Here is a 14376-nt window from a genome sequence, read left to right as displayed (position 1 = left end):
GCCTATCTCTGTGGTTAGTGAAGGAATCAAACTCAATATTGTCCAGAAGTCAGAATAGAATACATGTCTCAGACTATACAATATCTTCTCTTTCCATGAGTAGAGATAATTGTATTTGTAACACAGGTAATATTTTTCAAGGTCTTTCTCTTGAATGGTATTTATTTATTGAGAGGTTTCTATTTCCCCTAGATTGTTAAACTCAGGATTGGTGAACCTGACCATTATGATTTGGATAATGGCTGACACAGGCTTATTCTTTTTTGTCCTTCATCACTTTTTATTTAATTACTTTTTGATATAATTTTTATTTTAATCATTGTAGCTTACATATCGTTGACAATAATATTCTAGGTACATATTAACATAAAATCAGGGAAATTCTCATCACCGAATTGTCCTCCTTCCACCTCCGTTCCCATCCCGCCTCCCGTATCCTCCCCTCTCACCCCCGGAGCTGCTAGCATGAGTGGGCCCCTCTGTGCCTAGCTTACTACTTAGTGATCTTACACCTGTTTGGTGTTGGTACTTCCCTTATTTCCCCCTCTACTTGGGAGGCAGGACTAGATAGTTCAAGTTATGTGGCTTTGTTTGAAGAAAAGAAAAATAATAAACTGGGGTAAAAATCAAATATGCTGAACATGGGCGGAGTCCTTCTAGAGGCTCTCATCCTCGGTTTGAGAGACAAAGGGGAAAAAGAATGTGAAACACCACAACACTACGTAAAAGAAGTGTCAAATAAAATATCCAGTGAGCACTCCAACAATAAAGATAAGCACCACATAAAAGCCATGGTCTTGAGATGAAAAACATGTCATAGCGCATAAAGGAAGAAGAGAAAAGAAGAAAAATAAAATAAAACAAATAAATTAAAATGGAGACAACAACTTTAATAACCACACCAAAACAGAGAAATCGACAAATACTAGATAAATAAATATATATAAAAATAATAATAATAAAATAAAAAATGTTTGATACAGGCTTATTCTAAAGGGGAAAAGCACTTCACATTACACGTTCATACCTATTTTGAGAAAATATAAATTATATTGATATACTGTTATGAAATTAGGATATAATTTTGAAATAATTTGCAACATTCCTTCACTTAAGTATAACTCAAACATTAACACTCAATAGCAGTTTTACAAATTTGAATGATGAAACAACATTGATAAAACATATTTATAAATATAGATTTGTGTGTTTGATAGTGATGTGATTGATTTCTTTATTGAATTGAATCATGATATTTGAATACCCGAAGAATATTTCTGAAAACTCTTTGTTGCATTTACAATGTCATAGATTTAGACAAGAACACTTCACAATTTAATTGGTGTTACTCAGAAGATGCAATTTCCTTACTACTTTCTTGTCTGGATAATAAAAATAAAACAGCAAATCAAATCCTGATCTGGGTTGCTTGGCTGGCCTCATGTTTCTAACACATTATTGAACATCAGGTTAGTTGTTGTTATATAGGATTTGTTATGTAGAATTTATATAGAATCATACAGAGATGATAGGTGTGCCATAATTAAAAGTGATAGATTTTCACTACTTTTTATCCTTTTTATATAATTAATTTTATTTGATTTATATAATGCTAGGTTATTCACACAAAATTTTTCTCTTTAGCTGTAATTTGATTAGCCTATATTTTGTTGCACTCAGGCTCTTTTTATGGTGCTTTCAGATCTATTACTTCCATTTCTTAAAAAGCTTGCATAAGAAAAATATTGCAGGGCTAGAGAAGTAGTATAGCACTTAAGTTGCTTATCTTGCATGAGGCCAACCTGGGTTTGATCTCTGGCACCGCATGTGGTTCCCTGAGCCCTGGCAGGAATAAATGTCTGAGCACAGAGCCAGGAGTAAGCTCTCAACCTTAAAGCCTAGAATAAGCCAGGTTTAACTCTTCAGAGGAGTAAGCCCTATGCATAGCCAGATTCAACTCTCTGCAAGGCCCCTACCCCCAATAAACAGTATTGTCTCCATTTTTAAATGAAATATTTTGTTTATTAAATGCTATCTCATTTAATTCTCAGAACGATCTATAGCATGTCTGAGTGCCTGTTTTATTTTGTATTCATTTTTCTGATAAATTGTAAGAAGGTTAGGGACATAACTTCAGAGTTGGATTCAATGCCCGTATATGTAAAGGTGAGACAACTCCCTCACTGGGACTTTCATTGAAAGGGGAGTTACTGAGCAGTAAATAGACCCACATCTTCAAGATGACTAAACTTTCAGTCAAAATGAAATCTGTGCATGCTTTTCTGTCTGGATCACCCCCTCTTCATTCTGCTATGGTCCATTGACTCCTCATTTTTTTGGGCTTTTCAGATTCTTGCTCTTTTATCTTTTGTTCCATCAAACCTCAAAATGTAATGAAAGTGGTTTCTCCTTACTAAAGGAAGACAATCCTAACCTCGTTTTCACAGAAGAGAAAAACTGAGACGTGCACGAAGAGTGAAGTTCCTAACTAAAGTCACCTGCAGTGACTCCCTGCCAGCTTTCTAACCGATGCCCATTTCCCCTGGCTGACTGCTGATGGAAAAAGGAATTTAAAAATGCCATTGTGCTTCAGGAGGTGAATTCTTCCAGTGCCGGAATGAAATGATGTTTGCCATTATTAATGCCTTATGACTGTCGTTCACAAACTGTACATGATAAGCATCTGAAGGAAGATGCTTCCATACTTTTATAGCAATGCCAATAAAAAAGCTTCCCAATTTCAAAATGATTGTTGGAATGAAATAAAACAAGTAGAGCTGTATTTCACCCACTTGGACCACGTTTGATGCTAATGATTACAACATATGAGAAAATATGAAGTTCTTATATACATGTAGTACTTTGACATCATCTAATCATACCATCTATTCCAAATCCCCTATGCAGATTTCTTTTTCTTTGTTAACTTATTCTTTAAAAATTCATGTCACCAAAATCAATCTACTCTTTGACTTTCCCTTAAAAGTGCCCATACTTATATCTTAGGTTTGTAGTGTTTCTTTATATGCCTTTTTGTTTTTTTTTTTATCTAGAGTGTACTTTGTTCTGGAACCTATTCTTCAACAAAGACAAAGAACTCTTGTATGTGTGTGTGTCTCTGTGTGTTTGTGTGTGTCTGTGTGTAGGCCATTCACATCTTATCATAGACCTGAAAGAATTAACTCAATTAACTTTTGTCTCAGCCTAAGTACTGCAGCTCCCTTGAGATTCAAGATGCCTTAGTTAATTTCTAGACTAAGCAAATAAAGCATATGAAGCAAAGGACTGACGTTCATGATTGTGATCACCTTGGGTGACTGGAAGGACAATTGCCAATATTAAGTAGGAACTCACCCATGTCCTCTTAGATTTTTCTTAAGGTTCAGGGGTGAGAAAGAACACTATGGAGATCTCCTGTATCTGTGGTATCTGAATTCTGTTTCCAGTAACATGCATCAGGATTTTAGGACTATGATATGTTCACCAGCAACTCAGATATACAGTCAGGTTTGAGAATTGTGACTCTAATTATCTGTTTCTAAATGAAACACTTATTCTATATTAGATAAGATAGACTAGAATATGAACTAGTAACATAGAGGACCAGAGAGAGCCTCAGTGACTTAACGTAATGCAAGTTTACAATCTGCTTATATAATGCTGTAGAAGGTCTAGGTACTCTTTTGGGAAGTATTTTTCTTTGTGTTGCTCTCTATTCCACACAGGGAGAGGAAGAGAAGACTGGAGAACCTAATTTTATCTGCTTTTATCTGGAAGTAACCCCTTTTACACTTTAGTGACCAGAACTAGTATCATGACCAAAACTAATTTCAAGGATGTGGAAAAGTGAACAGGAGACAGGTGGATTTTATTATGACTGCCACCAAGAACTTTTACTGTTCAGAGGTCTCAAACTCGTGGCCCGTGGGTCGCAAATGGCCCTTCGTACAATATTTTGTGGCCCTGCCCTAGAGGGATCTTTTTTGTTTTGTTTTGTTTTAGTTGTTTGGGTCACACCCCCCAATGTTCAAGGCTTACTACTGACTTTGCACTCAAGGATCACCCCGACTTTGTCTCCTGCAGCCCCCAGGTATATTGAGTTTGAGACCCCTGCTATAAATAAAGATAGAAGGGCAGGGAATAAAAAGACTTATGCATTTATAGTACTAACAATTTGTTGTGCTGATCACGCTCTTGATATTGGATTATTGTCTTTCCAATGGGAGTATATGAAGTCTTTAAAAAAGCCCTGGAAATGCAATACTTTATTTAATTTCCACTATAAAGAATGGAAAACTGAGCCTAGACGCCTTTCTCTCAGTCATATAGCTAACCAACAAATAACAGAGGAAAGATTCAATTCTAGGTAGATTAGGTTCAGAGTTCTGATCTTCTGTACAGATGCTTCTTTACTTACCTTGGTGAGGGAGTCTTTCATTAAAGCTTTTTGTTTATTTTGTTTATTATTGATTTATTTGTTTATTATTGATTATGTCAACAATGCTCAGGGGTTACTCCTGGTTCTGCTCTCATGAATTACTCCTGGCAGTGGTTGGGGGACAATATGGGGTCAATCCCGGGTCAGTCACATGCAAGGCAATTGCTCTACCTACTGTGCTACACTCTGGCTTTCATCAAATTTATAAACTGGATGCTACTACCATCTTCTACTTTCCATCAGCACTGAAGATCTAGATATGGAACTAAGAAAAAAAAACCTATATTTTTCACTATAGCCTGCCCCAATATCCTCAAGCTTGGAAGAGAAGCAGGAAGATTAGTAAGTGTAAATGGTAAGAGTGGAACTTTGTTCAAGCAGAGGAACTGAAGACTGCTTGCATATATTTCTGCTAGTTATTGGAGGAAGGTGCACCGGGGTGTGCAGAAGGAAAGCAGAGAGTGAGACCTGGAAAATTGGTTGGACTTGAAATGCTAGAATAAAATTGCTGCTAATTAGAAAGCACCAACCTTCCAGGCCAGGATGAAGAAGAGCATCTTCTGGCTCTTTCTTTTCTACCTTCCTAACATCTATCAGAAACATTTATTTGGCATCTGTGAAGAGCACCTTAGACCTCTGCTAAGAGTTGCTCATAAATAGGTATTAGGGATGGGAGAAATTATAACTCCATTAGAGAGTAGTGAGTATGCTATTTCAACATAGGAATCAAACATTAAGTCAGGTTGGATTTATATCTAATGCATTTCAGAGAATTTACATATTCTCACAGCTGTTAAAGATCATCAGTGGAGGGATAGTTGATAAAAGAATCCTTCTGTGAACCTGGGTAATTATAAAACATCAATTCCTAAATCTTCCCTTTTTTTACCAAATGCGAATGAACTAGAACACTTGTAGTTCAGAAAACTTTCAATCATTTTATAGCTGTGACTTGGAATTCAGGAACTTCTCTGGGTATCAGAGCTCTTGATTTTTACAGACACACCATCTCTCTAATTACAATACCTCAAGAGAGAAGAAGGGACAAAAAAATCTGCTTTAAAATGTAAGTTTTGTAATTAAACAAAGTTGTCCTTTGCATGACATTGAAGGCTTTTGATTCCTGTCTATCTTACCTGTTAGTTCTTATGACTTGGTTACAACATCTGGTCTCTGTCTGCGAATCCTTTTTAAAATGCTGTTTTGGCATCTTCCTGCAATCTGTCGGTACATTCCTTAGGGCCATTTGGACCATACGGTACTGCTCTATTTTCCTTTCTGTTATTTTCATTAAAAGCTGATGCATGGTTTTATATATATATTTTTTAAAATGTATGAAACTCTATCAGCAACAGTACTGTAAACCACAGTTGTACGTGTAGTTGACGGGACTTTATTCTTTCTAGTGCTGTAAAAACTCTGGAGGCAATAAAGATTGCCTTTTGCTGCTGGTAGTTACCACATTTAGCTAAGATCAGACCATTTTCTTTTATTTACAAGAAGCTCCGGCAACAGGACAAAGGGGCCTGATTCTAGCTTCAGTATAGTCTCTAAACTACCATATCATCTTGGACTAGGTACTTAATTTCTTTGATTGTGGTTCTTCCTCTGTCCAATTAAAATTTAAATCATAGAGAAGAATAAGAAAATGCATACAGCAAAGATCTGACACTTTAGACACACTATTTTTCTAATAATAAAAGGATCCCAAACACACAATGTTGTACAGTTATTAAGAACAAAATGGAAGGATCAGTATCATTTTAATTAAACCTGTAGATGGAAACAAACGAGAAACTTCTACCAGTAATTATGCGACTGTGTCTTAATGGAGTCCAAAAGAGTTTCCTCTTTGGGAAGTGTGAGCTAATACACCCACAGGGAGTGATTGGGAACAGGGATATTTATACTTGATGGAAAATGCTGGGAGGTTAAGTTTTTATATCAGTACCCTGAGGCGAGATGTGGGCAGCTGATGATGTGCAAACGATGATATAGGTTTGAAATATTTCCTTTTAATGAAGACAAAATTGTGCTAGCTGTCTAGGATAGTGATCTATAAAATATACACGTATATATTCCACCTCTTTCTCTATATCTATTAATCTAAAAGACTAATTGCTTGTTCACTAGTTCAGACTATTGAAGGTCTAAAGCCAAAATATACCTGTGCACTAGCCTGGTTGCCAAGAACACAGATCGTATACTAGCCATAGGAGGAGAAAGTACTATTTACCTTTAAGAAGGCCTTTCTTCCCTTCCAGTTTACACAAAGCCTCATCTTCAGGAAGACACCTATAGCCTCAGCTATTTCTTTGACTCCAGATGGTGGCAGGTGAACCATATGGATCCAATTAGTGTCAGAGTTTCCATAATGAACTAAAGTCAGGCCAATGTATTTAGAAGACACTACAGCTACAGGGAACTAAAACTCTTAACTGCCCGCAGCTTTTTTTTTTTTAATTTTCAAACCAGAATTACTTTGTATTATTACACAAAAATCCTTAATCCTGGCAACCCTGAAGAAGAAAGAATTCCAGTAATGCAAACTGCTTTTTTTTTTTTTTTTTGCCTGTACTCCACCGTCTGGGTTTGCACACTTGTCAAATTCTGGGTGGAAATTTCAGGGAGGAGAGTGAGTCAACCCTAAGCTGAAACCTGTATTCTGGTAGTGTTTTTCATCTGTCTCTACACAGAGACAAAGGCCTGGAGGCTGGATAGTCAGGAGAGAGTGATAGAATTCTGTCAAGCCCCTCTCCTAAGCCAGAGTTTTCCCAAGACAGTCACTGCGTGATTGCTCTCGCTTCCATTAACCAGGAGTTGGCAGTTTCTAATAGGCTCACCTAAGATATTCTGACGCCAGAAAAAGGGCCCCCCCATCTCCAACTAACTAGTTTTCAACCTTCACCCTTTGGTGTAATCAAAGGTGACCTCAACACTGAGCATTTTGGCATCCCTCTTTTTGACCCTGCTTATGCACAGTGATTTTTTCCAACAGGACAGGCAGAGCTCCTGGAGGGGAAAGCCTGCTGTTCCGTGCATGTCACATTTGAGCCCGCGTCTTCTTTACCTGGAGAGTTTGTTGCTATAGATTGTTGCCCGGAGTTTCTGGCTTCCGGATCTGAAGCAAAACCTGTTCTCCTGCATTTCTAAAAAAGTTCATACAACATGCAGCCACTTAGAGAAGCCCTGCCTCAGCCAAAAGAAAGCGCAGCACGAAGCGCCTCATTTTCTCTCTAGATCTCTCCACTCTTTTGCAACCCGTCCATCATCCGTTAGTAGATTCCGGGGTTTTGGAAGCGAGCTAATCTTCCCACTTGTAACGGTGCTCGCAAGCGGATAGAAACGTCGCTAGAACTCCTGTCCACCTCCCCCAGCTCTCCGCAGCTTCCCTGCTGCTGCTTTGACTTTTTTTTTCTCCACCTCACAAGCCCGCCCACATGCACCCCTTCTTTTGGATGTGAATGCACCCTGATGGTCCTCCGTACTCATTGCATGCAATGCCATCTTTCCAGGCAACTTTGCACCCGTGGTGACCACGCTCTACGCTCTCTCTTTGCTCCGGGAGTTTGGAAGCACCATCCATCACTGTCACCCCCCCAAACTTGGGAGGTACTGAAGATGTGCGTACGCCAGAGCTAAGACTCAGACCCAATCCAGGACCACCTCTGGTTTTAGCTTCAGGCTCCACATCCTCGATTGGGGGGGCTGGTAAGCAGCGTCAGGTGGCTGGCAGTTCTGCGTTCTTGCGCACCGCCCAGCCCGTCCCCGCTGGAACCGGTGGTAGCCACCCACACTGCTGCCTGGCATCCTCGCTGGCACTAGCCAGGCTTCTAGGGGGTCAGAAGAAAAGATGTGAACCCGGCTTTCTCCCACCTCGCACCCGCTTCTGCTTCTCTCCTCGCCTTTGCCTTCCCGGCTCTGCAGCATCTTTGCCTCCATCCATCTCCAGGGACAGAGGAGAGGAGAAGAGAGGAGACTCCAGAGCGGTCCCCACCGGGGACGCACAGATCTGCCAAAGTTGGGCAAGGCAAGGGGGGCCAGCTGGGTGGGCAAAGGCGCCTGGAACACCCGGAGCAGCCTTGAGATCTCGCTGCCCCCGGGGGGGAAGGGACCCCAGGACTGTGGCTGGCGCGCCCGGCTCCCCGGCGCGCGGTGCGCTTGGAGAGGATGCTGAGCGCGCGCCCCGGCTGCATCTTCAGCTCCAACATCAGCACCAGCGGGACAGCGACAGCGGGGGCGGCGCAGGCGCATTGTGGCCCTCCGAGCCTGCGGATCCCGAACCCCGAGTGCGTGTGCGGCCCCGCCACAGTCTGGGCAGCGGCGGCCGGGGGTGCGCTACTACCATGAACTGCCTGGTCCTCCTCCCCAGCGCCGCCCAACCTCGAGACGCCGTGCGGGGACCCCGCCGCCGCCGCCGCACCTCGTTGGAGCTCGCCTGGAGCCTCTGCCCCTTTGCCTCCACTCCCTCTTCTTCCTCCTCCTTCACCCCCATCCTCTTGGCTGCCTGCATCCCCCCTCCCCCGCCGCGGATCCTGGCCGCCGCTCCCCAAACCCAGGATGCCGGGGGGCAAGAGAGGGCTGGTGGCACCCCAGAACACGTTTTTGGAGAACATCGTCCGGCGCTCCAGTGGTAAGAAGAGTTGGCAGTTCCAAACAGCACCCCCCACCCACCCACCCCATCACTCACGCCTCCATGCATCCCACTCCCTCCCCACTTGCTTTCTTGCCCCCCCCCTACATCTTCTTTCTACCCCATACCCCTGGAGGGAGGTGGGGGGAGACACTAATTAGTGATTTTTGGAAAGTGGTATTGATTGGGATCTAGATTTTTTGGGGGGGAGCAGGAGGGATTAGGTGGTGGTGGAGAAAAGTTAGTTAATGGTCCTCTCCCCCCCCCCCCCAGAGGTGCTTATCAACCTTCTTTCACTTGTCCAGAGCCTAGAACTGGAGGAGGAAAAGGAGGAGGAGGAGGAAGAGGGAAAGAGGAGAAAGAGAAAGAGGAGGAAGAGGAGGGTTGGTTGGGTGTGAGTTGGGGGTTTTGTGCATGGATGTTTGGAGGATAAAAGAGTTTTGTTAGGGTGAGGAATGTTCTTCTGGTTCAGCCTTCCCCCACCTCTCTCTCTCTCTCTCTCTCTCTCTCTCTCTCTCTCTCTCTCTCTCTCTCTCATTCCCCAGGAGATTGCAGACTAAACACATTCTTAGAGTTAGAATGGTTGCAAGAGAAGCTTCTTATTAAGAAGCTCTAGCTTCTAGAGCAGCTTTTTGGGCCCAATGAAAAATTGGGCCCTCTTAAAAACACTGAACCTTGTGCTGGACCAGAATAGATGGAGTAAAACGTATACAGCTGTTCTTAAAACATAAGAAGGCAACCACAGTGATCTAATTTGTGTTTAAAGTCTTTTCTAAAGTTGTGCATTGGTGTATGTTAATTTATATGATATATCGGATTCAACATAAGTAGAAGAAATGTAGAAAGGAAGGTATAATTACTGCTTTTTAGGTAACAGGAGAAAGAAGTCTAGACATGTCATTCTTTCGTGCTACCTATGTTAGAATTCTCTAGCCTTGAAGTGCTCTTAAAATGCCTCTCTTTTGTATATTAATTTCTGTAAATATATTTTAAACGAGATGCTTATATGTCTTCTTTTAAGATCTTATAAACTTTTTCTCTTATTGAAATAGACACCTTGCACCTGTTTCTAAATTCTTTTATATAATTCTCAAATTGAGATATGTAAAGTATCCTTCAAAGTTTTTCTTAAGCCTTCAGAGGCTTGATCTTTTATTTTGAAAATCCATAGATTGCAGATTTATATGAAAGACATTTCTTAAAATTGATTACAGTAGAGCTTGGGCCAAAGCAAGAAGAATGCATTATGCAGTTCTATAATTCATTGTTTACTTATTCATCAATTCACTCATTGAACCAATATTTGTTTGGGTGTCTTAAACACTAGGATCTCAGTGGAGCTTTTTGAATAAAAATTAAGACAATCTGTTCTTGAGAAGTTCTGTACAGAGGGCAAGGCAGAACACTTAAATAATAATAAATAATTAAATACAATTATGCTCCTCTGAGTTGGTAGATTATGTCATACTAAGTCTTAGGTTAGTATTGTTTAAAAGTAGGCTTGCAAGTATTGTTTCCTGGTTTCGGGCTTATAAAGAATCCCAAAGTGCTTTTTCTAAATCTCTAACATGGGATTTTGTTTTAAGTTGAGACTTATGACTTTATTTATTTCACTTTGGCCAGTATTTAATACTATAAAAGTATAGAGCAGACTTTCTGGATTAAAAAATAAGAGGAATGGCCTAGTTTTTAAAATGACTAATATTTTTAGCCACCCAATGTGCTTTCGTGGTTGTTTTTATTTTTATAAAAATATGAAATATAAATTTATAATAGTCAATTCTGTGTTTATATATGTATAGCTATCTATCTATTTATCTATCAATCAATCACCTTCTTATATTATTATTATTATACAAAGACCTGGAGTACAAGGGGATATTAGTGTTAAAGCAAACAAATTGGAAAACATAAATGTTCTTAGAATCAGCTATATAAGATATATCAGTCTTATTTATTTTAGCTTTCTCATCCTCTTGTGTTATCTCAACTCCATGCAATTTAGTCAGTAAAAGTGCTCTTCCAATAAGGCCTTAAAATTAACGCCTGTAGGCTCTCTGTTGCTCTATGTGGTAAAGAGAAAGAAAAATTTCTTTCCTGAAGTTAAGTAGCAGACCAACATTGGTTAAACTCCTCATATGAACTACAACTGTGAGTCCTTTTCTAGAATCTTTCATTTCAGACATCACAAAATTAAAACTTACCTGAAGTGGTTTAAAATGTCTTCTTCAATTACTTCTATTTAAAATCCATCTTTCAAATTATTGAATGCTTTTTTCTTTTTATTCTTCATGTACATAGTTTCTTTATAGGAGTATTCCTTTCCATTGATAATACCAAGTGTGGATAAAAATTATGACAGTATTTTAAGCCATTTTTGATTACTGATGGCTAATATTTAATACTGCCACCTAAAATTTCTAAACTATGTTTGATATGTGTTAGATATTTGAGGTAAGGGTGAACTTACGTTATTATTTGTATCTGTGTAATAAATGTAGAATAGGTGGTAATATATATGTAATAAATGCTGAAAACTCTTGGTACCACTCACAGGGAGAATACTGGAAAGTAATTATTACTGTATTAAATTGGTCAACACATTCACTTGGGAGAACTCATAGTTGTTTGTATTTCTATGTAATAGAGCAAATAATTATTTGAGATTAGCAGAGAAATCCTCTTTATGATTCTCCCAATGGGATTGGATCGTCACAGTGAGGATTTATTTCATTATTCACTAATTTAGAAACATTGAAAGTGAAAATTTGGTAGGCCTGTGGTAAAAGAAAGAATGGAGTCAGCCCTCTCAATACATTTAATAATTAAAGACACATAGCCTGGTATCATCTGTTTACCTCTATCCCATGAAATGATTATTTTTCTGATAAAATTTTCTTCTTGTCATGACAATACGTTGTTTTGTTTCAGTGAGAGTTTAATGAACTTAGAAACACATATAGAGAGCTGCAATATATAGACAAGTTATCCACCAAGATACAAAGACAGAGGTAGAAATCCACCACTTTCACCTACAAAGAACAGAATATATATGTGTGAGTTTGTGTGTGTGTGTGAGTTTGTGTGTATAAGAGAGAGATAGAGAAAGAAGTGAGAATGACAGATAGGATAGAGAAAATAAAATGTGTGCAAAGAGAAAACATCATAGTTTATTTATTTGTTCATGTGTACCATCAATGAACTGAAATTGCAGCCAATTAGAAGTCTATCAGAGAATTTCTTGATGATTCTGAACAAAAGAAAAAGATGTCTGATATATTTGGGTATAGATTTTTAGACCCAAAGATTTCCTCAGAAAGTTCCAGAATACTTGCGATTTTCCAGAGTAACAGTGGCCTAGCCCATTTGCAGTTACTTTACATTCTTGAAATTAGAGTTTGATTTTCCTTATTTACTTGACTCAGTCTGTTACAAGAAAGCGCTTTGAATCGTAACTGGTGATTCAAAGTCTATAAACTAGAATCATGAGGGCCATTGAGTAGGATAAATACACATACACTTAACAGACAATTCCCAAAATAGTAGAAGTAGGAAATTTCTTTTTTAAATTTTAAGATAAAAAGACAAGATAATTTTTAGACAAGTAAAAGGAATTATATGTTGTACTTTAGTGGAGATAGAGAACACATTATTATTCTAAGAAGTTGTAAAAGTCAAAGGTAGAGTTGCAAGAGGAAGGCTTACATAAATACTTTTTGAGTTCTGGGATTAAATACATTGCAAGGGAAAGCAAGAGTGAACAGTATGGTGAGATGTTACATCTGTATGATATCTTATAAAAGAACCTCCGCCCCTGTAAAGGGCTTATTGAGTGATTTTGTCCAGAATATTATTATACTATCTTCCCTTATTTTAATTTCAATGGTTTGTAAAAACTATTCAACAATAAATACTGGGTTGAAAGGAGCTGTACACTTGTGGGTAGAGGGTATATATCTGAAAGAAAGAGTTTTTAGGTCTTCTAGATAGAATTTTAGATAAAAACAAAACATTTGAAAGACTTTTATATGATTATATTTCTGGGAAGCACATTTTATTATGTTCTCTTTAATTCCTCAAAAATGGGCAGAACTGATTAGTTTGATTAAGCTAGATTGCCATTTTGAAAAACTAATGTCTTTTTACTAGAATAAGTGATCGTTTAACATTTTAAGCATAGAAAAATTTAAAAATGGCTTTTTTCTCTTTAGAGAAAAATTGGGCTCAGGAAAGAATAAAATACAAGTGGTAGTATTTTATGAGTCACTTAATCCTCAAGTCCATTTTCATTTTTCTTTAGATAGGTTGTACAAGGAATTTCTTTATTCAGCTACTATAGGAAAACTCAACTTTTGTGCTATAATTAGCATTTATAAGAATTATAACTTAAAACGTATTATAAAAGCTGAGAAGAAAAGAAAAGAAGAAGTAGAAAACCAGTGATTTAAAAACAAAGTGAAAAGGAATAAAAACTTTTAAGAATCATCCAGTCTAAAAGAGATAATAAAACATTAGAAATTTGGGTCTTTTAAAACTTGAGGTTTTTATTTTTCTTGAAACATTTTCTGTAACATCAAGAAATATTAACAAAGCCACATAATGCTTTTGAAGCTTTGGTTTACTCAGATTGTATAATGAATCACTTTTACTTTCAACACATCACTGCAGTTACAATTTATATCGACCACTTCCTAAACTAGCCTTATAAATAAGATAGAAGATTGTCTCTAAAACCTAAACTACATTATATAATAAATGTATTTCTTTGCTGACTAGAAAGATGCTTATCTGAGGACATTTGTATCCTCATCAGAAATTCCCACCTTTTAAAATATTATTTTTCAATAGCAAAACTAGCTATGATGATCTTATTTGGCAGTGACAGAGTGGATTCCCATATAGTAATCTCTTAGTTGATTTAATAGCTCTCTTTTACAGTCATTGTTAATCACAGCTGTTTGATAGTGTAGATGAGCAATACTTTTATATTCTTCAGTCTCTAGGAAAAAAAAATCCTATATTGTTTTCTAAAACTCTGGATTTAGTATGTACCACAAGAGGTCACTGTAGGTTCTGTGCAGGTGAACCAAGTAGTCAATATCTTTGTTTTTCTCTCTTCTTTTTGTACATGGTTGATTGGCTGGCAAAATAAATATTAGTTGTTACTTTTTAAAGAAAATATCTATAACATGTAGGGAAGTGTAATTCAGGAAAAAATTGGATGATTCAAAAAAAATATTTCTTTCTTTTAATTAGTACAGTGTTTATTAAGGGTGACTGATATTTTTGACAAAATTAATATGAT

General features: G+C 38.1%; 1 protein-coding gene across 1 annotated transcript in view; it reads left to right on the top strand.

Annotated features, from left to right (window-relative positions):
- The first annotated feature begins 8750 nt into the window (after nt 1–8750).
- Nucleotides 8751–14376, top strand: part of KCNH5 (potassium voltage-gated channel subfamily H member 5) — a 323014-nt gene continuing 317388 nt past the window's right edge. Inside the window, exon 1 of the mRNA XM_049770324.1 lies at nt 8751–9071. Within this exon, the coding sequence (XP_049626281.1) occupies nt 8999–9071 (73 nt within the window). The 5' untranslated portion in view covers nt 8751–8998. The remainder of the gene's footprint in view (nt 9072–14376) is intronic.

The sequence above is a fragment of the Suncus etruscus genome, chromosome 3, assembly GCF_024139225.1.
Source record: "Suncus etruscus isolate mSunEtr1 chromosome 3, mSunEtr1.pri.cur, whole genome shotgun sequence".
NCBI classification, from domain to species: Eukaryota; Metazoa; Chordata; class Mammalia; order Eulipotyphla; family Soricidae; genus Suncus; species Suncus etruscus.
Note: the sequence above shows the minus strand (reverse complement) of the source record. Positions and strands in the feature narration are given on the sequence as shown.